Here is a 26,311-nt window from a genome sequence, read left to right as displayed (position 1 = left end):
AGAATTATACAGAACTGTGCTGTCCAATACACTAGACACATATGGCACTTGAACACTGGAAACGTAGCTAGTGCTACTGAGCAATGAAATTTTTAATTTGATTTAATTAATTTATTCATTAAAAATTTTTTTTAATGTTTATATTCAAAAAGAGAGAGAGAGAGCACATGAGCAGGAGAGGGGCAGAAAGAGGGAGACACAGAATCCGAAGCAGGCTCCAGGCTTTGAGCCGTCAGCACAGAGCCCAACGCAGAGCTCGAACCCATAAACTGTGAGATCATGACCTGAGCCGAAGTTTGACACTTAACCAACTGAGCCATCCAGGTGCCTCTGATTTAATTTAATTTAAAAGCTTGATATCTGCTAGCAGCACATAGACTAAAATTGGAATGATAGAAGATTAGCATGGCCCCTGCGCTTGGATGACATGCAAATTCATGAAGTGTTCCATATTTAACAATAAATAACTAGATAGATAACGTAAATAAGTAAGCAAACAAACTTGATATACAATTACTGAAAACTTCTAAGTATATTTGGAACAAATTGAGTATATTAATCTATTTTTTTCAAACCTAAATTTTATGAAATCTAAATACAGACCAAGTATTACTGATGAAAACCTGGCATCTGAATTAAGATGTAAATGTGAAATATACACCAAATTTTAAATGCTTAGTACAAAAAAGAATGTAAGGTAGCTTATTCACAATGTTTATATTAAATGCATGTTGAAATTACACTATTTTAAATATATTGGGTTGAATGAAAGATTATTAAAGCTGATTTCTCCTGTTTGTTTTTACTTTTTAAAGTGTGGCTTCTAGGGGCGCCTGGGTGGCTCAGTCGGTTAAGCGTCCAACTTCGGCTTAGGTCATGATCTCACAGTTTGTGGGTTTGAGCCCTGCGTCGGGCTCTGTGCTGACAGCTCGGAGCCTGCTTTGATTCTGTGTCTGCCTCTCACCTGTTCACACACACACACACACACTCTCTCTCTCTCTCTCTCTCTCTCTCTCTCTCAAAAATAAATAAACATTAAAAAAATTAATAAAAAAAATAAAGTGTGGTTTCTAGAAAATTTTAGGTTACTTGTTGGGTCACATTATATTAGATAGCACTGATTTGGGAGTTTCAGTTCCCAAAGACATACATACACACATATGTATGTGCGTATATACACACATATATACATGCAAAGAATATACATACATATATGTATTTCTCAATTTATTATTTATACAAGCTCTGCCTCACATGATTCCAGGCAGGGTTGTGCTGTCATGTGATAGTTGCAAATCCTTTCTCAGTTGATGGGTGAAGGATCAATTTCTGCACATGACAGTTTAGGTTATATGGATGTCAAGAGCAGCACATGCAAAAACCTTTATTTTCAGAGATGCAACCAAAGCAAAAGTTTTAAAATGAAAATAACTTATGTCCATGAATAAAAAAATGGCAATGTGCAATCATGTTGGTTTCTCTTGTTCCTAAGTTTCTTTATGAACATTTTAAATATCATCATGTCTATTAAGTTCAAAAGCCATGAGAATATTCAAAATGCTGTCTACAAAGTAGTAGTTTGGGATTACTGTAGAATCATTCAAATTGGTAGCACTGAGAATATGACGGGATAAACTGACAGTATGAATGGTTCTGAAGTAAAAAGAAATCATGTGATATATGAAAGATGTGTCTGCAATTGATGCTAATTAGCAACAGATACTAGAGGTGTTTGAGGAGATGAAAGAAACTTGTTTTATCAGCATCAATGTTAAATGCCTGTTAGCTCAATTAATTCAGAAGTTGAGGACTCACATTAATCAGGTAAAACTATTGCTAATGAAAAATGTCATAAGCCAAATATTTCTATGAATTCAACTCTTATTCAAATTGAATTTGCAAGGCATCGACATGACTGATGGAGCTGTTAGAGTGCAATTCATCCCCGTGCTAAGGAGTTCCTTGTAGAGAACATTATAGTTAGATGTGTGATTTGGGGGAGGGGTAATTACTTGTGAGAATAAATTTGGGTGTAACTGGTTTATGCTGGGAAAAGATGTGGGCTAGAATAGACATCATCATGGAGAAGAGTGTCTATTTTTAAAGACCAGAAGGTCGGACTCATCCTCTCATTTGGTGAAAATTGAGGTTTTTAAAGCTTACTAAATTGTACTTAAGAAAAGTCATCCAAGTTCCTCAAGAAGATTCTCTTTTTGGCCCATTCCTTTTCAGAATTTTTGACTAAAACAGATTAATGGTGGTAATACAGTAAAATTAAGTGTGCTTGGGTAAGTATGCTTGGGAAAGTTGCTTACTGCTCACTTCCTTGGTTTCTGTATCTGTAAAACCAAGAATAATAATATATAATAGTACCCTCCTCAAGTTGTTGAGAATTAAATGAACTAATACATGTGAATGCTAAGAAAAGGACATGGAACGGCGCAAGTGCTTACTTGTTATCTATGGCTGTTACTACTAACTTTCTTTCCAAGGCAAACTCATAGTTTCAACTGTCACCTAAGGTTTACGACTTCCAATCCATCATAGATCTTCATCCCACTATTCCATCTACCTACTAGGCATCCTCACTTGGATATATAAATGGCACCTAAAGAAAAATAAATTAACTTTCTAAAATAGGATCTTCCATCCCAAACCATATTCTCTTTACATGTTATTTCTAATGTATGTTAGTCACATTACTAATCTCAGAACCATTTCCTTTTCTCTTATTCACATCTAATATGATTGAGATAAAACAAAACAAAATGCTGCTCTTCTCTCTTTATAAAGGCAATATTTACTCCAAAAAATTTGGAAAATATGGAAAAACCAAAAACGAGAGACTGAGATGGCCTGTAAGAGGCCAGGTTAATTTTAAATGATTGGATAAAATTGTATTTCATCTACATTTAAAAAAAGATAAAAATCATCCATAAGCATAACATTATAAACTTCTGGTTAAAAATTTCAACATATTTCATTTGTTTGATATTTTCCAGATAATTAAGACTTTACATATAAAGGGATATGATCTTTTTATGCTTAATGTCTTCACCACTGAAAATATTTTATAAAATTAATTAATATGTTTATTTATTTAGAGAGGAGAGAGAGAGAGAGAGAGAGAGAGAATCCCAAACAGCCTCCCTGATGTAGCACAGAGCCAGACTAGGGGCTCAATCCCATGAACTGTGAGATCAAGACCTGAGCCAAAATGAAGAGTCAGATGCTTAACAGACTAAGCTACTCAGGCACCCCAGAAAACTTGTTTTAAACTAAGATTTTAGATTACAAAAAAAATTTTTTATGTTTATTTTTGAGAGAGAGACAGAGACAGAGCACGAGTGGGGTAGGGGCAGAGAGAGAGGGAGACACAGAATCTGAAGCAGGTTCCAGGCTCTGAGCTGTCAGCACAGAGCCCAATGTGGGGCTCGGACTCACAAACCACAAGATGACGACCTGAACCAAAAACAAGGGTCGGATGTTCAACAAACTGAGCCACCCAGGCATCCTTAAATTAAGATTTTAAAATTCAGATTTCAAAAGTAAACATTTTTAGTGACTTGTTTTTGTTTTATGGTTACAATATATACTCAGATATTCCTGAGGATAATGATTCAATTTTTAAAAGTTTTCTTGTTCTTTGTTTCCACTGGTACTTGTTCTAAGCTGGTATTACACTGGATATTCTTTTTTTATTTAAAAAAAATTTTTTTTTAACGTTTATTTATTTTTGAGACAGAGAGAGACCGAGCATGAACGGGGAGGGTCAGAGAGAGGGAGACACAGAATCGGAAACAGGCTCCAGGCTCTGAGCGGTCCGCACAGAGCCCGACGCGGGGCTCGAACTCACGGACCGCGAGATCATGACCTGAGCCGAAGTCGGCCGCTTAACCGACGGAGCCACCCAGGCGCCCCTACACTGGATGTTCTAAAAAAGCCTGCTGGTAACATTGTTTTCTGTAACGAAAGGATGGATGGAGGGGCTGTGTAGATTACTGTAGAGTTCCCTGCCTTCATCCGAGGTAGAACAATTGAGGGACGCCCACTTATATGCACATAAACTGTTAGTAGGTGTTATGGCTCACTTCATTTGTACTGGTTCAGTGTTCCTGACCAAAAATGGTTTTGCAGTAAGAAAAACAACTTTTGTTCATTATAGAATTTTGCTCATTTTGAATTGCTCTCAAGAACAGAATGATTTATAAAACAGTAGTGTTTTTCTTATAAAGAATAGGTATGAAAGATGTATCTGACCGCAAAAATACAAAGAACCGAAAACCTCCCGTTTCAAAGTAAACTGTGTAATTTCATAAATTAGATAAATTAATCAAAACAAAGTACTATTTTTAAATGGTAAATGTACTTTTTGAAGTTTATTTTGAAAGGGTGAGCAAGGGATGGGCAGAAAAAGAGAGTGAGTGAGAGAGAGAAAGAGATAGAGGGGGAGAATCCTAACCCAGCTGTAAGCGCAGAGCCAGATGCTGAGCTGTATTTCACACACAAACTGTGAGATCATGACCTGAGCCCAGACCAAGAGTGGGACGCTCAACCAACTAAGCCACCCAGGCGCCCCTAAATGGAAAATGTATTCTTTATTGTTGAAATATAATTTGAATTCAAACAAGTTTTTTCCAGACCTGTATATAAGTTGAGGAGTATCATTGTCAGAATATTTGACTTAAGAAGTTGATTTATTCCCGTTCTGAGCAAGCCATGCAATAAAAGCAGTCTCAGGGTCGTGGGGGAGGAGGAGCGTGGTGGTGGAAGTAAACATTTTTGAAGATTTGGAAAATACAGATGACTCATCCTGAGATGATTACTGTAAATATTTGGGTATATACGGCTCTGCTATTGAAATATATATAAATCTGGGGGGCTATTCAAATTATTCCATTATAATAGTCTAAAAACTGTATTTATGGCCTATCTTTTAATTATGCACTTTAAATTTTCTCATATAACATGTTCTTTTTTAAAAAAACATGGATTTTTAACATGTATTGCTTCGTATTCACACGTGTCCGACATAATCTATTTAACCAACAGCCTCCAGAAGGTTTTTTCAATTTACCCGCTCATCAAAATGGGCTGAAAATGCTTTTTCTTTCCACGGCATCGCGTAATGAAGATTACGAAGAAACGGCCCAAAGTTTTGAGAACCCATCTGGGAAAACATTATCTCGTTGATCCAGTGACTAATCCTTGGAACCAGCGCGGCGTTGAACTCTCCTTTCCGGCATCTCACTACCCACGCTCTGACAGCCCAAATCCCACCAGGTCTCGGAAGGACCGCGCGGAGCCTAGGGCGGAGCCGGCCAGTCGGATTCGCGGCGGGAGCGACGCCGACGTCGGCGTGGCGCACAGTGCTGTCGCAACACGCACGCGGGCTGAACCTCTCCTCGGTCGGCGACGGCGCTGCGTCACTGGCTTTCGGGCGCTTCGCTCGCTCCTGGAGACGGAGACCGCTGTGGGCCTCGGCTCTGGCCTCCCGCGCCTTGGGAGTTAGGTCGCTGGCGCGATGAGGCGCAGCAAGGCCGACGTGGAGCGGTACATCGCCTCGGTGCAGAGCTCTGTTCCGTCGCCCCGAGAGGTGAGCGGGGCCTGGAGAGCCGGGCGGCCTCCGCCCTGGCCCTGCCGTGGCACGGCGCAGGGCCGGCGTCATGGCTCCCGGCGGCCGCCGCTCCCTGGCGCGTTGAGGCGCCGGTCGGCTCGCGCGGTCCGGTGGGCGGCGTGGCGCTCGCGAGCTGGAGGGGGAGGAGGGAGTCCGCGGCGGGCTGCCTTTGGCGCCTGGTCTTCCTCTTCCTCCTGGCCTGCTCCTGACGGTCTTCGCTCGAGGGCCCATCCCGTCCGGGGGTTCTTTGGCTGCGCCCGCGCGGCCTCGTCCCTCGCGTTCAGGCGCCTGCCATATGCGGCGGATTTCTTCTTGTGTCCCGGACACTTACCCGCTGTGGTGGAAGCGGCATCTTTCAGGCTTTGGAGGTCGATGGAACCCAGCGGGGGACTGACGCAGCTCCCGGGTGGGCTTTTTCCTGCTTTGACGGGCGACCGTCGTAGGCATCAAGCAGACCGGAGCTGGGGCAACTACAGTTGGAATTCCCTGACCACGCACATGACACTGGAAGTCCCATTTTGAGGCATCTGTCGTTGTGCGTTTATGAAACGGTTCTGCTCCTACTCTTCACACTTCGCTCCCATTCCCACCGCTCTTAAGAGGCCTATTTGCCTTTTTGACAAACGCAGTCTTGGGAATTCTGAGTTTCTTACGGGCCATTGTTACTATGGCTTAAAATTTTTAAGCTTTTTGACATGATCAGCGTATATTTCCTCTTTTAAGATAGTGTGCCAGATATATTTTGGATCCATCGGAATTTTAGTGATTGAATGTGGCGGGTGGGGAAAAAGGATAAGGGTGGGTGGTGTGCACAAGATCTTGAGTCAGTTTGCTTGGGAGTTGAATCACAGCATTGCCATTTATAAACTATGATTTCAGGCAAGTTACGCTTCATCAATAAAATGGAGTAATGGTGTTGATGGGTAAGTTGCACTTCATCAATAAGATGGAGTAATGGTGTTGATAGGAGAATATAGGTATATAGGATGACCCATATTAAACCTTTAGAGCCATGCTTGGCACATAGTAAGGACAGTCATTCAAGATCTCTTCTCGGCGAGGGCCTATGAAAATAAAGAGGTGTTAGGAAATTTAAAAAAAGTCCAGGGACCGACATGATTATAATAGCTATAATTGTTTCTTCGATCATTTACTAGGCATATGTTGTATGCTGTGTTCCCAACAATCCAGTGGGTATTGAAACCTGGAGAGATTAAGGTACTTGTTAAAGGTCAAATAGGTGTCTCTGTAGGATTTTGGTAGTAGGTCTGTTTTAGTTTTTATAGGAGTAATGGAGTAGCCTGTTCCATCAGAAGAGAGAAATCAGTACCTACATAGAGACTGTAATTTCAAGCTGCTGGCATAGTCCTAAACACAAACGTGGTGTCTGAGTGTAAAACAGAACTTTTTACAGGTTTCTGTACCACTGAAACTGATACACTTGTTGAAAAGCAAGTTTAGAGCTTTCATGAGATTTTTAGTGAGGATTCTAACTCCCAAAAGATTGAGAGGCACTGGTCTAGACAGAATTTAGAATGTTCTTTGAACTACCTAACTTTTCCATCAAATAGGGGTCGGGGCAAAATTTGAAGGACTGGTTACTATGGCTACTTCTGTTTTACATTTAAAGAGTAGTATTTTAATCAGATGTTTTTCTTCAAACATGAGAAATCATTTACTTTAGAACCTGGGGATTTCAGTGGGATTTTGATTAGCAAGTGAGTAACTTTTATAACAGGTGGTGGTATTCTATAAACTTAGGTCTAAGTGAAAGGACAAAACAGGGTGCTTTGGAAGGGAGATGGAGGAGGCAGAGACTGGTTGTGAAGAGTAGAAAGATTAGTATTTACTTGGCTCGTAATTTGGTAGAGACTGACCACATGTGAACTGACTATGCTTTCTGTGATGTCCAACTTCTGGAATGCAGTGATGGGTCCATAGTCCTATGTTCCCAGGCTTTCATTATGCTTTCATTTGTTTGTCTCCTCTTTTGTCATTTTCTATTCCTTCACACCTGCTTTTGTCCTTATTGAAAATATCACTTGTGTTTCTTTAATTTTTCTTTCTCTAGTTCGCTTCTATTTAGTTTTCCTAGATTTCTGTTCAGTTGGCTTCCCATTCCACACCCCTAATTCCTACTGCTCAGAGGCAACCTGACAGCTCTTAGTTGTTTGTTCTGCCACTTACCATCTATACTTCAGACTTGTGAACAACATATATACATACTTTTATTTCTCCATCTCCTTTTCAACATTTTAGACACTTTCTACACTGTTCCTCCAGATTTCTGTCCACAGATCTTATTTAGCCTCCTTATTCTTCTAGTTCTGTTGTAATTTTTAGTTAAATGAATAGTTTGTGTTTATGTAGTTATGGGAAGGTACATATCATAGCATATTTTTACATTTGAATCACCTTTAATATGTAGTTTTATTTTTCCTGGAGTTAATATTTGCTTTATGTTTTGGTTTGTTTAGTTATCAATGATGTATTACTAATTCTTTACCCAAACTCAGTTTAACTCTCAAGTGTGATCAAAGAGGTCACATAATCTGTCAATTTCAGCTTAATTTTTTTTTAAGTGTTTATTTTTGAGAGAGAGAGAGAGAGCAGGGGAGGGGCAGAAAGAGAGGGACAGAGGATCTGGAGTGGGATCTGTGCTGACAGCAGAGAGCCCAATGCAGGGCTCCCAACTCATAAACTGTGAGAGCATGACCTGAGCCAAAGTTGGACACTTAACTGACTGAGCCACCCAGGTGCTCCTCAGCTTAAAATTTTTTAAGAGTCTTGCTTCTGGAGCACTCTTGTCTTACTCCTGGAGTCTGGACTGACTTCTGCTTCTCTTTGCTACACAGTTCTAGTCCTGGGGCTTTGCTTTATCATCATCCTTAGAATTCCCTTCACTTTTTTTCTGTATTAAACTCTTGGTTTCTTGTAACTCATGTCCTCTTGACTTCCTCTATTTTGGTGTAGCACAATCATGTTTGCTTTGAGAAGGAATGGTTGGGAATTTTTTTTTTTTTTTTAACATTGTATGCTGAAGAAGTCTTTTATCTAATTTATAGTTTTGTTTGTCGGATTCTAAAAGTATTGCTTCATTTTCTGATCATTTGTATTGTTAGAAATGTGATGTGATTCTTGTTATTGATATCTTGTAGGTTTTCTGGAAGTTTCCTTTCTTTTAAAACATTTTTTAAAAAATGTTTATTTTTGAGACAGAGAGAGAGAGAGAGAGAGAGAGAGAGAGAGAGAGAGAGAGACAGACCGTGAGTGAGGGAGGGGTAGAGAGAGGGAGACACAGAATCCAAAGTAGGCTTCAGGCTCAGTTCTGTCAGCACAGAAGCCATCGTGGGGCTCGAACCCACAAACAGTAAGATCATGACCTAAGCTGGACACTTAACTGACTGAGCCACCCAGGCGCCCCTGGAAGTTTCCTTTCAGTTGGAAAACGTATTTCCTTCAGTTCTGAGACATTGTGTTATTTGAGGATTTCTGCCCCGATTTCTACCCCCTTATCTATGTTTTTGTTAACTGAAAGTTGGTTCTGGTTTGATCCTCCATATTTTTTTCTTTTACTTAAGTCTTACGTTTGTTCTGTGTTTAACCTTATCTTCCATAGGAAGGGGTTTGGGGAACACATCATTTCAGTATCTTGACTTTGCATATCTGCCTCTATAACCCCTGCCCTCATACTTTTCAGAGGACTCCGTAAGTTTGGAGCCCATTAGTTTGTACTGAGAACAAATCCATTTGCTTAAGCTCTTTCCAGGAGGTGTTGGGGACCTAGGAGTGGGGAGTCAGTTGGCTGTGCAAGATGAGGGTAATGTGGCATCTCTCCAGGTCTCAGTGTTTTTATTTTCAGCCCTACATCTGTTCTGATAGTTAGGAGGTTAGATGAATTCAAATATTTGCTTACAGTGGCATAAAATGTCATGAAGAGAAGTAGCGACTGATTCATGGATGTCCTGAATCATGGACTGACTGAATTATGGATAATGTTGGCTCTGTTCTTCCTATCTATGTATCCTTAAACAAGGCACTTAACTTCCTTAAGGCTTTAGTTCCTTTATAAAATGAACAGAATGGGGACAGAAGATTATCATGTTTCCCCCAATTTTATGGTTCTATAGATTATTCTTTAAAAAATTTTTTTAATGTTTATTTATTTTTGAGAGAGAGAGAGAGTGAGTGGGGGAGGGACAGAGAGAGAGGGAGACAAAGCATCCGAAGCAGGCTCCAGGCTCTGAGCTGTCAGCACAGAGCCTGATGTGGGGCTTGAACCCATGAACCATGAGATCATGACCTGAGCTGAAGTCGGACGCTTAACCGACTGAGCCTCCCAGGTGCCGTTTGTTCTATACATTATTCTTTAATAATTGCTGTTCAGTTATCTTAAGGTTGTCTTCTTTAATGAGATATTTGGAAGCAAAATAGTGGAGTTGGTTTTTCTATTATATGTTGACATTTAACTTGTGGGAATCTTCATTTTTTAAAAGGGGAAGAAAGTTGTCATAAACTACTTCTTATCTTAAATTTATGAATTTGGGGAGGGGGATAGAGGCCTTGTGTACCCAGTTCTGCTATATTCATTCTTTGCTTTCAAAAATATTTATGATGAACTACAGTCCTTGACTTGTTTTTCTCAGGTATTTGTTAATACTGAATGAAGTTTAAGATTGCAGTTCTTTTAAAATATATCCTGTTAAGGATGTACACACAATACTGTCATACTAAGGTCATGGAATAGTTTTCTGAGTATATGTCACTATTTTGATATAAAATAAAATATTTTATACAGCTTTATTGAGATACAATTCCCATACCATATAGTCCACTCGTTTATTAAAGTATATAGTGTGATGAATTTTGGTATGTTATGTTATTGATATTTTACATTGTCGTAAAATATATATAACAATATTTGCCATTTTAATGCCTTTTTAAAAAAGTTTTATTTTAATTTATTGTTACCGTAGAGTGTTATATTAGTTTCAGGTATACAATATAGTGATTCAACAATTTTATTTATTTATTTATTTATTTATTTATTTATTTATTTATTTAAAAAAATTTTTTTTAACGTTTATTTATTTTTGAGACAGAGAGAGACAGAGCATGAACGGGGGAGGGGCAGAGAGAGAGGGTGACACAGAATCAGAAGCAGGCTCCAGGCTCTGAGCCATCAGCCCAGAGCCCGATGCGGGGCTCGAACTCACGGACCGCGAGATCGTGACCTGAGCTGAAGTCGGACGCTTAACTGACTGAGCCACCCAGGCGCCCCATTGATTCAACAATTTTATACATTATTCTGTGCTTATCATGATAAGTTTAAGTTTTTAATCCATATTAGCTATTTCATTGCCTCTCACTTCTCTGGTAACCATCAGTTTGTTCTCTATAGTTAAAAGTCTGTTTCTTGATTTGTCTCTTTTTTTCCTTTGCTTGTTTTGTTTTTTAAATCCAAATGTGAGTGAAATCATAGGGTAATTTGTCTTACTCTGACTGACTTACTTCACTTAGCATAATATACTCTAGCTCCATCCATGTCGTTGAGAATGGCAAGATTTCATTTTATTTTATGGTTGAGTAATAATCCATTGTTACTCCACACACACACCCACATCTTTATCCATTTAACTATTGATAGACATTTGGGCTACTTCCATAACTTAACTCTTGTAAATAATGCTGCGATAAACATAGGGGTGCATGTATCCCTTTGAATTAGTGTTTTTGTATTTTTTGGGTAAATAGCCAATAGTTGCTATTACTGGATCATATGGTGGCTCTATTTTAACTTCTTGAGGAACCTCCATGCTGTTTTCCAGATTGGCTTCACAATTGCATTCCCACCAGCTTTGTAAGAGGGCTCCTTTCTCTCCACATCCTTGTCAACTTTTGTGTGTGTGTGTGTGTGTGTATGTGTGCGTGCACGCGTGCGCCTATGCCATTCTGACAGGGGTGAGATGATATCTCATTGTAGTTTTGAGTTGCATTTCCTGGATGATGAGTGATATTGGACATCTTTTCATGTGTCTGTTGACCATCTTGTATGGCATCTTTGGAGAAATGTTACTACATTGTCTTCTGTCCATTTTTAAATTGGATTATTCGTTTTTTGGGTGTTGAGTTGTATAAATTCTTATATTTTGGATATGTCATTTGCAAATATCTTCTCCTGTTCAGTAGTTGCCTTTTAGTCTGTTGATTGTTTCCTTCACTGTGGAGCTTTTTATTTTGATGTCGTCCCAGTAGTGTATTTTTTCTTGTATTTCCATTGTCTCAGGAGACCTGTTCAGGAAAAGGTTTCTATTGCCAATGTCAGAGAAGTTACTTCCTGCGCGCTCTCCTAGGATTTTTATGGTTTCAGGACTCACATTTAGGTCCTTGATCCATTTTGAGGTTGTGTGTGTGTGTGTTTGGTATAAAAAAGTGGTCCAGTTTCTTTCTTTTGCATGTAGCTGTTTAGTTTTCCCAACACAATTTGTAGAAGAGACTTTCTCATTACATTATTCTTTCCTCCTTTGTTGGAGATTGACCAAATAATTATGGGTTTGTTTTTGGGTTTTTTATTCTATTCTTCTGTGTGTTGTTTTTGTGCCAGTACCATACTGTTTTGATTACTGCAGATTTGTAGTATAACTTAACTCCAGAATTGTGATACATCCAATTTTTTTGTCTTTTCCAAGAATTGTTTTGGCTGCTTGGGATCTTATGTGGTAGCATACAAATTTTAGGATTGTTCTAGCTCTGTGGAAATAGAGCTAGAGCTGTTGTGGAAATAGCTGTTGCTATTTTGAAAGAGATTGCATTGAATATGTAGATTGCTGTGGGTCAGTAGACATTTTAATATTTGTTCTTCCAATCCATGAGTGTGGAATGTCTTTCCATTTTTTGAGTGTGTTATTTTCAGTTTCTTTCATCATTGTTTTATAGTATTCACCTCTTTGGATAAATTTATTCATAGATATTTTGTTGTTTTTGGTGCAGTTGTAAATGGGATTGTTTTCTTAATTTTTGTTTGCTGCTTCATACAGGTTTCTGCATATTGGCTTTACTGAATTTATTTATCAGTTCTAGTAGTTTTTTGGTAGAGTCTATGTTTAGTATCATGTCATCTGCAAGTAGTGGAAGTTTTATTTTTTCATTACCAATTTGGATGCCCTGAGATGAATAAATAACTCATTCACCTATATGCCCCAGATGATTTTCAAACTGCTGCTTCTATGCTGTATCTCTGTATGCTGTGGTACTTTAAGGGTGGGGACTCCCCTTCCTAATGCTTACCAGGTTCTCAGAGCTAGATCTTGATTTTTAAATTCCTTGGCCCCTCTTTCAGAGCCAGCTATTATGGCAATTCATCTGCCCCATGAGGGCTCCCTGGTGTGATAAACTATTTCCCTTCACTACACTACTGACTCCCTGCAAGCCGTGGATGGCCATGGTCTGTTTTGCTCCTAAACCAGGTCTCCTCACCTTTCTACCTTATTCCATGTGGCCTCTTCTCAACCTTTAGTTGTGGAATTTGTTCTGCTAGTCTTTGGATCATTTTGTGGGTTATTTACACTGATGTGCGTGTTCTCTAGTTTTATCTGTGGGATGAGGCAGGCTTAGTTAGGGTCCTCTTTCACCACCACACCATCTTCCCAGCCTTCATTTTAACCACTTTTTAAAAAATTTTATTTTTTTTAACATTTATTCATTTTTTGAGAGACAGAGAGAGACAGTGCAAGTGGGGAAGGGACAGAGAGAAGGAGACATGGAATCCGAAGCAGGATCCAGGCTCTGAGATGTCAGCACAGAGCACAACATGGGGCTCCAACTCATGAAGTGTGAGATCATGACCTGAGCTGAAGTTGGACACTTAACCAACTGAGCCACCCAGATGCTCCTTCATTTTAATCACTTTTAAATGTACAGTTCAGTTGTATTAGTTCTATTCATAATGTTCAACTACTACCACTATTTCTAGAAACTTCTTATCACTTCAGGTAGAAACTTGGTAAAAAAAAATTTGTGTAGAAACTTAGTGACAATTAAGCAGTAACTAGTCAGGTTTCTCCTCTTACCCTCTGATTACCACTAATCTTTCTTTAAAAACAATTTTTTTTTACATTTATTTATTTTTGAGAGACAGCACAAGTTGGGGAGGGGCAGAGAGAGGAGACACAGAATCTGAAGCAGGCTCCAGGCTCTGAGCTGTCAGCACAGAGCCCAATGCGGGGCTTGAACCTACAAACCGTGAGATCATGACCTGAGTTGAAGTCAGATGCCCAGCCAACTAAGCCACCCATGCGCCCCTCCGCAAATCTTTCTTTATGAATTTGCCTGTATTTGATATTTCATGTAAGTGGGAGCTTACAGTATTTGTCTTTTCATATCTAGATTGTTTTACACTTGGGTTGTTTCTACCTTTTGAATTTTGCAGTAATGCTGCTGTGTACATGGGTGTATGAATATCTATTTGTGACCTTGTTTTCAGTTCTTTTGGGTATATTTCCTGGAATAGAATTGCTGGTCATAATCTGTTTAACTTTTGATGAATCCCAAACTTTTTCCCATAGTGGCTGCACCGTTTTACATCCCCACCAGCCTGTAAGAGGGTTCCAGTTTCTCCACATCCTTGACAAGACTTGTAATTTTCTTTTTTTTATCTTTTTTTTAAAATTTTAGCCATACTGATAGATGTGGTTTTTCATTGTGGTTTTGATTTGAATTTTCCTGATTACTAATAATGTTGAGCATCTTTTTCTGGCTTACTGACCATTTGTATATTTTCTTTATAGAGAAATGTGTTGTCAGGTTCTTTGTCTTGGGCTTTTAATTGAATATTTGTTTTCTTGTTGAGTTGCAGAAATTATATATTGGATATAATTTCCAAATACTTTCTCCCATTCTGTATGTTGCCATTTCACTTTATTAAAAAAAATTTTTTTAATGTTTGTTTTTGAGAGATATAGACAGAGCACAGTGGGGGGAGGGGCAGACACAGAATCCAAAGTGGGGGGTGGTGGAGAATCTTCAGGCTCCACATAGAACCTGACGTGGGGCTCAGTCCCATGACCCTGGGATCATGACCTGAGCCAAAGTCCAGAGTCACTCAACCAACTGAACCACCCAGGTGCCCCAAAATGATGTATTCTTGATTGATTTTCTAATATTGAACCTTCCTTGCATTTCTGGGATAAACCTCAGTTGGCCATATATTGGGTGTGTAATACTTTTAATGTGTTTTGGATTCATTTTGATGAGAGTATTTTGTTGAGAATTAAAGTTAAAAATTTTTAATTTTTTGTACAGTTTTAGGGCAGTTATGTTCACAGCAATATTGTGCAGAAGGTACAGATATTTTCCACATACTCCCTTTCTCCACACATGCTTGGCCTCTCTCATTATCAGCATTCCCTGCAGAGGGGTGTACTTGTTACAATCGATCCTACTGTGACACCTCATTATAACCCAAAGTCCATAGATTACCTTAGGGTTCACTCAAGGTGTACAATCCGTGGGTTTTGACAAATGTATAATGATATGTATCCACCATTATTGTGTCACGCAGAGTAGTTTTATTTCCCTAAAATCCTTTGTGCTCTACCTGTTCATCCATCTTTCCCCCTCCTCCCTGGCAACCACTGTCTTTTTAGTGTCTCTATAATTTTGCTTTTTCCAGAATGTCATATGGTTGGAATCCTACAGTATGTAGCCTTTTCAGATTGGCTCTTTCCATTCAGCAGTGCACACCAAAGTCTCTATATCTCTTCATGACTTGATAACTCGTTTATTTTAAAGATTCTTAAAAATTTTACTGGCGACAGCACGTTTGTGAGCCAGGAAGAGACTGGGAGGGGGATAGAGTAAGAGAGAGAATCTCAAGCAGGCTCCACACTCAATCTGGAGCCCAGTGTGGGTTTGTTCCCACGACCCTGGGGTCATGACCTAAGCCAAAATCAAGAGTCAGACGCTCAACTTGACTGAGCCACCCAGGTACCTTAAAAGTTGATTTGTTTTAAAGTGCTGAATAATATTCTGTTGTCTACATGTATCACAGTTTATTTACCTATTCATCTACTGAAGAACATTTTGGTTGCTTTGAAGATTTGGCTATAAACATCTGTACAGGTTTTTGGGTGCACTTAAGTTCTCAACTCTTCTGAGTAAATACAAAGGAGCATCATTGCTGGATCATATATACGTATATGTTTAATTTTATAAAAAACTGCCAAAATGTCCACAGTGTCTGTACCATTTTGTATTTCTACCAGAAATAAATGAGAGTTCCTGTAGCATCTCAGTCTTGCCAGCATTTGGTTTGTAAGTGTTCTGGATATTGGCTATTCTGATACGTAGTGCAGTTGCTGGGTGGAAGGGTAGTTCTATTTTTAGTTTTTTGAGGAACTTCCATACTATTTTCCAGAGTGGCTGCACCAGCTTGCATTCCCAAAATTGGCTTGTTTTCTTATTGTCAGTTGTTAGTATTGTATATTGGATAATAGTCTTTTCTCAAATGTTTCTTTTACAAGTATTTCCTCCCAGTTGTGACCTGTCTTTATTCTCTTGACGGTGTATTTTGCAGAACAAAACTTTTTTTTCCAGAACAAAATTTTTAATTTTGATGAAGTACAGCATATCCATTCTTTCATGGAATGTGCCTTTGGTGTTGTGTCTTAAAAAGTCATCACCAAACCTGGGGCCAATTTAGATTTTCTCGTGTTATCTTCTAGAAGTTTTATAGTTTTATGTTTCTATTAGGTTTGTGATCCATTTTGAGTTAAATTTTGTGAAGGGTATAAGGTCTGTGTCTAGATGTTTTTGTTTTTGTTTTTTGCATGTGGATGTCAGTTGTTCACAAACCCTTTATTTTCTCCATTATATTTCATTTGCTCCTTTGTCAGACCTCAGTTGACTCTGTGTCACCGGTGAGTGCTGTTCCCCCGCAAACCCCAATTCAGCCTCCACTGCTGCTAGGTGCTGTACAGCTGCATCAACTGCTTTTGGACATATCCAGTAGCTGGTTGAGGTCCATGCCACGGTAGGTGAATTTGTAGAAGGTGGTCTTTTGCTCCACTTCTGCCATCTTGTCAGTACTTGAGAAGGGATCACCTAATACCACATTGTCTTGATTACTCTAGCTTTATGTAAGTATTGAAGTCAGGTAGTGTCTGTTCTTCCAGCTTTTTTCTTCTTCAGTGTTGTGTTGGCTACTCTGGGTTTTCTGCCTCTGTATATAAACTTTAGGATCACTTTGTTGATATCCACAAAATAACTCACTGGGATTTTGATTGGGATTGATTTGAATCTATAATGAAGTTGGGAAAAACTGACATCTTGTCAAGATCAAATCTTCCCGTGAACATGGGACATCTCCATTTATTTAGTTCTTTGATTTCATTCATCAGAGTTTTGTAGTTACTCTTAGTAGATCTTACACCTGTTCTGTTAGATATATAACTACAGTTGATCAATGAACAACATGGTTTGAACTGCACGTGTCCATTTATATGTGAATTTTTTTTAATAAATGAGGTATAGTATTATAAATGTATTTTCTTCTATGGTTTTCTTTTTTTTCTTTATGATTTTCTTAATGTTTGTTCTTTGGTTTTATTATAAGAATACGACATATGATGTCACATGCAAAATATGTATTAATCTCCTGTTTATGTTATTGGTAAGGGTTTTAGTCAGTAGTGGGTTATTAGTAAAATTTTGGGGGAGTCAAAAGTTATATGTGGATTTTCAACTGAACAGAAGGTTGGCACCCCAACTCCTGCGTTGTTCAAGGATGAACTGTATTTCATTTTTGGGGGTGCTAATATAAATCTTCAAATTCTGCTTGTTCATTGCTGGTATATAGGGAAGCGATTGCCTTTTTTATATTACTGTTGTATCCTTCGAACTTGCTTATTATTTCCAGGATTTTTTTAATCAGTTCTTCTGGATTTTCTACGTGGACAGTCATGTTGTCTACAAAGATACAGTAGTTTTATTTCTTCCTTACCAACTTGTGTATCTTTTCTTTTCTTTTCTCTTTTCTTTTCTTTTCTTTTCTTTTCTTTTCTTTTCTTTTCTTTTCTTTTCTTTTCTTTTCTTTTCTTACTGTATCAGCTAGGACTACCAGTATGATGATATAAAGGAGTGGTGAGCAGGGGCATCCTTTCCTTGTTCCTGATCTTAGAAAACTTTGACTTCCTTACCATTAAGTATGATGTTAGTTGTTTTGCAAACTGGTGCAGCCTCTCAGGAGAACAGTATGGCGGTTCTTCAAAAAACAAAAAATAGAACTATCCCATGATCCAGCAATTGCTCTATTAGGTATTTACCAAAAGGATACAAAAATACGAATTTTAAAGGGATCCATGCACCCCAGTGTTTATAGCAGCATTGTCAACAATAGCCAAATTTGGAGAGAGCCCAAATGTTTATTGACTGATGAAAGGATAAAGAAGATCAGTATATGGCGCTTGGGTGGCTCAGTTGGTTAAGCATCTGACTCCTATAGGGCAGGTCATGATCTCGCAGTTTGTGAGTTTGAGGCCTGTGTTGGACTCTGTGCCGACAGCTCAGAGCCTAGAGCCTGCTTCAGATTCTGTGTCTCCCTCTGTCTCTGTTCCTCTTCTGCTTGCACTGTTAATGCTCTTTCTCAAAAATAAAGATTAAAAAAACATTTAAAAAATTGGTGTATGTGTGTATGTGTGTCTGTATATCTGTATGTATATATATGTATATATCTATATATACATATCTATGTATATATATCTATATATCTATGTATACTATGTATGTACATATAGATATGTATATCTATATGTATATCTGTATGTATATCTATATGTATATGTATCTATATATATATCTATGTATATCTATATGTATATATCTATATATATATCTATATATACATATATATACATACAGATATACAGACACACACAAACAATGGAGTATTATTCAGCCATCACAAAGAATGAAATCTTGCCTTTAAAATGATGTGGATGGAACCAAAATATATGCTAAGCGAAGTAAATCAATCAGAGATTGAAACCAATATGGCACTGTATGTTAACTAATGAAAATTAAATTTGTTTTGCTTATTTTTGAGAGAGAGAGAGAGAGAGAGCGTGAAAGTGCACAGGCAGGGGAGGGGCAGAGAGAGAAGGGGACAGAGGATCCGAAGCCGGCTCTGTTGACAGCTTGATGTGAGGCTTGATCTCATGAACCATAGTAGAATCATGACCTGAGCTGAACTCGGTCACTTAACTGATTGAGTCACCCAGGTGCCTGACGAAAATTTTAAAGTAAAAAAATAAATAAAGTTTGATGTTAGTTTTTGTAGATACTCTTTATTAAGTTGAGGAAGTTTGCCTCTGTTTCTGGTTTTTTTTTTAATTTTTTTTTTCAACGTTTATTTATTTTTGGGACAGAGAGAGACAGAGCATGAACGGGGGAGGGGCAGAGAGAGAGGGAGACACAGAATGGGAAACAGGCTCCAGGCTCTGAGCCATCAGCCCAGAGCCTGACGCGGGGCTCGAACTCACGGACCGCGAGATCGTGACCTGGCTGAAGTCGGACGCTTAACCGACTGCGCCACCCAGACGCCCCTGTTTCTGGTTTTGAGAATGTTTTTGTTTGTTTTTTTATGAATGGGTGTTGAATTTTGTCAAATGGTTTGCTACATGTATTGACATGATTAAGATATTTTTTTCCTTTCTTTTTGTTAATGTGATGGATTACATTATACATGAATTGATTTTTGAAAGCTGAACCAGCCTTACATACCTGAAATAAATCCCACTTGGTCATGGTGTATTAATCTTTTTATACATTGTTGGATTTAATTTGCTGGTTTTTAAAAAATTTTTTTGAGGATTTTTGCAGCTATGTTTGTGAATGATGCTGGTCTGTAGTTTTGTTGTAATGTTTTTGTCTGGTTTTGGTATTAAGGTAATACTGGTCTCAAAGGATGAGTTAAAAGTTATTTGTTTTATCCTCTGAAAGATCGTAGAGAATTGGTAGAATTTCTGTCTTATTTTTTTTTAATTTTTTTATTTTTTAAAGTTTGATTTATTTTTGAGAGAGAGAGAGAGAGAATGAGCGGGGGAGGAGCAGACACACACAAACACACACACACACATACACACACACACACACACATACACACACACACACACACATACACAATCTGAAGCAGGCTCCAGGCTCTGAGCTGTCAGCACGGGGTTTGAATTCACGAACTGCAAGATCATACTTGAGCCGAAGTTGGATGCTTAACTGACTGAGCCACTCAGGTGCCCCAGAATTTATTTCTTTCTTCTTCTTTTTTTTTTTCCCCAGAAATTCTTTCTTACTAAATGTGTGATAGAATTCACTAATGAATTTGGTGCTTTCTGTTTTGGAAGGTTATTATTTATTCTATTTATTTAATAGATATAGATCTATTTCTTGTGTGAGTTTTGACAGATTATGTCTTAAGGAATTGATGCATTTCATGTAGGTTACCAAATTTATGGGCATTGGATTATTAATAGTGTTATCTTTAAAAAATATTTTTTGCTTTTAAAGTATTTTGAGTGAGAGAGCACGTGTGAGTGCGAGTGCAAGTGGGAGAGGCGCAGAGGGAGAATCCCAAGCAGGCTCTGCCTGGTCAGTGGAGAGCCTGATGCAAGGCTTGAACTCATGAACCACAAGATCATGACCTGAGCTGAAGTTTGACCCTTAACCAACTGAACCACATAGGTGCCCTTTATTCTCTTTTTAATCATGGGGTCTGTAGTGATCCCTTTTTTTATTTCTGATATTAGTGATTTCCATCCTTTGTCTTTTTTCTTAAATTACCCTGACTGTATGTTTATTTATTTTATTGGTATTTTCAAAGAATCAGCCCTTGGTTTTGTTGGTTTTATCTGTTTCTTACTGTGTTTCATGTTATTCTTTAATTTTTATTTTCTTTCTGCCTATTTTGGATTTAATTTGTTCTTTTTATAGTTTCCTAAGGTGGAGGCTTAGATAATTGCTTTTACATTTTTTTCTAATATGGGTATTTGTTGCTGTAAATTTCTCTCTAGTGCATGGTGATGGAATGATGGCAGACCCTTCTCTGTGGGCCTTTCATAGTGTACCCGTGCCAGAGGAGCGTGCAGCCCTGAACCATTGCCCAGCCTCCTCACTGGTGGGCTGTGAGCACTGAAGGGGACTGTACAGTGTGAAAAAAAAAAATTCTCTGTAAACAATGCTTTTGCTGTATCCCACAAATTTTGATAAGTATGTTTCTTTTTTTAGTTCAGACTACTTAAAAATTTGTCTTGAGACATCTTCTAGCCATGGATAATTTAGTAGTTTGTTGCTTAATTTCTAAATATGGAATTATTTAGCTATGTTTCTTTTACTCGATTGTGGTTTGAAATCATACATTATAGGATTTCTGTTCTTTTAAATTTGTTCAGGTGTGTTTCATGGCCCATAATGTGTATTTTGGTGAATGTTTGATGTGAGCTTGAGAAGAATGTATATTTTGTTGTTAGATGAAGTAGTCCATAGATGTCAATTATGTCCAGTTGATAGATGATACTGTTTAGTTCAATTATGTCCTTACTGATTTTCTGCCTGCTGGGTCTATTGTTGATAGAGGGAAATAGAAGTTTCCATATGTATACATATTCTGTATATATATATGTGGAATATATATACATATATATTCCATATATATTATATATATATATCTTTAATATATATATATACACACATAGTGTTTTGCTTTTTACCTTACATGTACTGTGTGTAAGTGCATACATACCACGTTAAGAACTTCTATGTCTCCTAGGAGAAGAATTGACCACTTTATCAAAATGCTCCTCTTGATCCCAGATCACTTTGTTTGCTCTGAAGTGTTTTTTTTTTTTTTTTTAAATCAATGTAGCTACTCTTGCTTGTTTGCTTTTGATTAGTGTTAGATTGGTATATCTTTTTCTAACCATGTATTTTTACCGATTTATGTATTTAGTGAGGTTTAAATGACATAAAATATATTAATTTCAGGCATACAACATAATCAGTATTCATATATATTGTGAAATGGTCACCACAGTAAGTGTAGTTAGCATCTGTCACCACAGAAATTTTTTTTCTTGTGATGAGAACTTAAGATTTACTCTACTGGTAACTCTTTCAGTTTTGTTTGTGTGAGAAAAAAAATATTTCTTACCGAAGGATAATTTCATGGAGTACTGCACTCTAGGTTTGTTGTTTTTTTTCTCTCAACTTTAAATATTTCATTCCCCTCTTTTCTTGCTTGTGTAATTTTTGAGAAGTTAATTTCTTACCTTCTGTTACAGGTGAGGTCTGTTTTCTCTAGCTTATATGTCATTTGTCTTTTATTTTCAGTTGTTTGAATATGATATATGTAGGTGAATTAATATTATTGGCATTTATTCTGCTTGATGTTCCTTGAGCATCCTGGATCTGAGCTTCCTGGATTTGTGGGATTTTGTGTAACATTAAATTGGAGGAAATTCTCAGTAATTATTGTTTCAGATATTTCTCCTATTCCTTCATCTCTTCTCTTTTATTGTAGTCCTCTTTTATGGATGTTCTTCCTTTTGTTGTTCCATAATTCTTGGATATTATTTTATTTTTCCTTATTTTTCTTCTCTTTGCTTTTCACTTTGTAGATTTTTTTTTTTTTTTTTTTTTTGAGATATCCTCAAGCTTGGAGATTCTTACTTCAGCCATCAAAGGCTTTCTTCATTTCTATTTTTCTTCTCTAGAATTTCTTTTTAGTGCTTTAGAATTTTTATCTCTCGGGGCGCCTGGGTGGCGCAGTTGGTTAAGCGTCCGACTTCAGCCAGGTCACGATCTCGCGGTCCGTGAGTTCGAGCCCCGCGTCAGGCTCTGGGCTGATGGCTCAGAGCCTGGAGCCTGTTTCCGATTCTGTGTCTCCCTCTCTCTCTGCCCCTCCCCCGTTCATGCTCTGTCTCTCTCTGTCCCCAAAATAAATAAAAAACGTTGAAAAAAAAATAGAATTTTTATCTCTCTGCTTACATTGCTCATGTGTTTTACTTTATCCTTTGGGATCTTTAGTGTATTAGTCATAGTTACTTTAATTTTCAGTCTGATATAATTCCAGTATCTGTTGCATATCTGAGTCTGGTTCTGATGCTTGCTCTATCTTTAAACTTTTTTGTTTGTTTGTTTTGCCTTTTAGTATGTCTTGTCATTTTTTTTTTTCCTTACAGCTGGACACGATGTAGTTGGTAGAACTTAAGTAATGTGATGGAGTTTTTATCTCTCAAACTTGCCCACACTGAGTTTCCAACAATTGTCTATTACAGTTTAGGTTTTCCTACCTTGATATTGGTTGATTTTGGTTCCTGTGGGGATTTCTGCTGTGGTGAGGTTTGATTCTCTGTATTTATCTCTGATTTTGGAAGGTAGTTAATGACCTAACTTCTTTTATTATAGATCTAAAAAGAGCTGTGTTTTTTGTTTTTTGGTTTTTTTAGTTCAGCTTCTTACTTGTTGTTTTGGGCAGTGTGGCTACTTCTAAGTTCTTATATACCAGACTGGAAACTGGATGTCTGGAGTCAATTTTAAAGGATTTGTCCTTCTTTTTTTCAATTGTGATATGACTATATAAGATGATATAATTGATTTGGATAGTTATTCTTTTGTCTGGTTAATCTTTTCCTATTAGCTTTTGGGTTATAAAAACTAAAATACTGTTTCTGAAACTCTTTTGAGTAATTTGTTTTATCTTTGCATTTCTAAATTGGTGCCACTGTAAATAATCTGAGATTTCCAACTTCAGCTGAGTCTCCAGCATTCCACAGTCCATTTACCTGTCCCTTTCCCTAGGGCTTATAAATGGTAAAAAAAAAAAAAAAAACACATAAAGTTTACATCTTAACCATTTTTAAGTGTGCAGTTTATTAGTGTTAGTGCACATTGTTACGCATCAGAGCTGCAGAATATTTCCATCTTGCAAAACTGAAGCTTTCCACCCATTGCACAACTCACCATTTTTCCCTTCTCCTAGCCTTTGGAGACCATTTGACTTTGTTTCTATGAATTTATTACTTTGGTTACTTCATATAAGTGATTTTATACAGTATTTGTTTTTTTGACTGGTTTACTTAGTATAATATCAAGGTTCACCAATGATGTACCTTGTGATAGAATTTCCTTCCTTTTTAAGGCTAAATAACATTCTGTTGTTTGTATTGTGCATACTACATTTTATTTATTCATTCATCCCTTGAAGGACAAAGGTTGCTTATATTAACCCTTGGCTGTTATGCATAGTGCTGTTATGAATATGAGTATGCAGGTATTTTTTCTTTTTTTTCTTTATTCATTTATTTATTTAGAGAGTGTGAGTGAGTGAGGGGCAGAGGAGAGAGAGATAATCCCATGAGGTGCAGAGAGAGGGAAAGAGTGTGGAGCTAGGAGCAGGGCTCACTAGATGCAGGGCCTGAGCTCACAAACCGTGAGCTACCCAGTTGCCCCTGCAGATATTTTTTTCAATACCTTGCTTTCAGTTCTTTTGGTTATATACCCAGAAGTTGGATTGCTGAATCATATGGTAGTTTTTATTTTAGTTTTATGAGGAATCACCATACTGTTTCCACAATGGTTGCACTGTTTTGCATTTCCATTAACAATGAACATGGGTTCCATCTTTTCCATATTATTATCAACAGTTGTTATTTTCATTTTTTTCTTTTTGGATAGTAGTCATCCTAATGGTTATGAAGTACTATCCCATGGTGACTTTGATTTCCATTTCCCTGATGATTAATTAGGCCATTCATATTATCATTTTTAGAGAAATGTCTGGTATAAAGTCTTTTGCTCATTTTCTAGTTGGGTTATTTGATTTTGTGTTACTGAGTTGTAGGGGGTTTTTAAAATCTATCCTACATATTATTCTTTTATCAACTGTATGGTTTGCAAATATTTTCTCCCATTCTGTAGGTTGACTTTTTATCCTGTTAATTGTGTCCTTTGATGCACAAACATTTTTAAGTTTGATGTAGTCCTTTTGGTCTATTTTTACTTTGTTTCCCATGCTTTTGGTGTCAATTCCAAGAAATCCATTGCCCAATCATATGTCATACAGCTTTTCCCCTGTGTTTTCTTCCAGGAATTTTATAGTTTTGAATCTTAGTTTTAGGTCTTTAATTCATTTTGAGTTAATTTTTGCACATGGTATAAAATAATGGTCCAGCTTTACTCCTTTGCATGTGGATGCCCAGTTTTCCCAGCACAATTTGTTGAATGAAGACTGTCTTTTCTCCATTGAATGATGTTGACAACCTTGTTAGAGATTATGTATACATGTGAGTGTTTATTTCTGGGCCATTTACCTGTCCTTGATCACCACCTTATCTTCTTCCTTTCAGTCACTGTATTAGAACTTCACTGTCCACCTCAAATTCTTCACAAGTTTTATACATCAAACTACCTTGCCTCTTTGGTAAACTGAGACTACTGGCAGTGAACCACCAGGCCCTATTCATTATTCTGTTATCCATATATTTCCTCTTTTTTTTTTTTATTTTATTTTTTATTTTTTAAAATTTACATCCAAATTAGTTAGCATATAGTACAACAATGATTTCAGGAGTAGATGCCTTAGTTCCCCTTACCTACTTAGCCCATCCCCCCCACAACCCTTCCAGTAACCCTCAGTTTGTTTTCCATATTTATGAGTCTCTGTATATTTCCTCAACATTCCTCCCTGATGCCTTTTTTTTTTTTTTTGTTCTCATCCCTTTCAGCTTTCTGAGCCCTGATTTCTCCTTTTTCATTCAAATTCTCAACTGGCAGTTTTTCCTTAGCATGAAAAACACATTCATGTTCTTTGTCCTAATAACTGTCCACATCCATGTTCTGTCATTGCCCTGTTTCTTCCCTCACTTTGTTAGGCTCTTTGAAAATGATTTTGGGACACCTGAGTGGCTCAGTCGGTTGAGTGTCCAACTTCAACTCAGATCATGATCTCACGGTGGGTGGATTCAAGCCCCACATCTGTCTTTGTGCTGACAGCTGACAGCGTGGAGCCTACTTTGGATTCTGTCTCCTTTTCTCCCTGCCCCTCCCCCTCCCCCTCTCAAATTCTCTTTCTCTCTCTCTCTTCCCTCCTCCCCGCCCCCCTGAAATAAACATTAAGAAGAAAAAACGAAAATGATTTAGCAGTATTGGTTCCTTAAGAGAAGAAAGAGTGTGATATCCAAATAGAAAATTTGTATATATACTTTTATGAGTTGAAAAAACTGCTTGGGGGCCTCGCCTGGGTGTTAAGCATTCGACTTTGGCTCAGGTCATAATCTTGCAGTTTGTGAGTTTGAGCCATACATCGGGTGCTGTGCTAACAGCTCAGAGCTTGGATCCTTTTTCGGATTCTCTCTCTCTCTGCCCCTCCCCCATTTGTGAGCGATGTTTAATTAATTAATTAATTAGTTTGAGAGAGCTCAAGCAGGGAAGGGGCAGAGAGATTGGGAGACAGCTGATCTGAACCGGCCTCTGTGCTGACACAACAGTGAGCCCAATATTGGGCTCGAACTCATGAAATGTGAGATCATGACCTGAGCTGAAGTTGGATGCTCAACTGACTGAGTCACCCAGGAGTCCTGGGAAAGGGGTTTTATTAAGTTAAGGTGCTATAACAGAAGACTTTTGTGGCATTGCTAAGTGACATTC

General features: G+C 37.9%; 1 protein-coding gene, 1 non-coding gene and 1 pseudogene across 4 annotated transcripts in view; all 3 read left to right on the top strand.

Annotated features, from left to right (window-relative positions):
• Positions 1–360: 360 nt before the first annotated feature.
• On the top strand, positions 361–457 carry LOC111559923 (annotated as a pseudogene).
• Positions 458–5,397: 4,940 nt separating this feature from the next.
• The window catches only part of RANBP2 (RAN binding protein 2), an 83,008-nt gene continuing 62,094 nt past the window's right edge, over positions 5,398–26,311 (top strand). Inside the window, exon 1 of one of the 3 annotated variants that reach the window (XM_045053972.1) lies at positions 5,398–5,596. In XM_045053972.1, coding sequence (XP_044909907.1) covers positions 5,525–5,596 — 72 coding nt within the window. In that variant the 5' untranslated portion in view covers positions 5,398–5,524. The remainder of the gene's footprint in view (positions 5,597–26,311) is intronic. The other 2 variants (XM_023251533.2, XM_045053971.1) reach the window with 2 other exon arrangements.
• LOC111559967 lies at positions 20,681–20,817 on the top strand. Its single transcript, XR_002741427.1, has one exon. It is a non-coding gene; the product is annotated as a small nucleolar RNA SNORA42/SNORA80 family (small nucleolar RNA).

Source organism: Felis catus, chromosome A3 (genome assembly GCF_018350175.1).
Source record: "Felis catus isolate Fca126 chromosome A3, F.catus_Fca126_mat1.0, whole genome shotgun sequence".
Classification (NCBI taxonomy): Eukaryota; Metazoa; Chordata; class Mammalia; order Carnivora; family Felidae; genus Felis; species Felis catus.
Note: the sequence above shows the minus strand (reverse complement) of the source record. Positions and strands in the feature narration are given on the sequence as shown.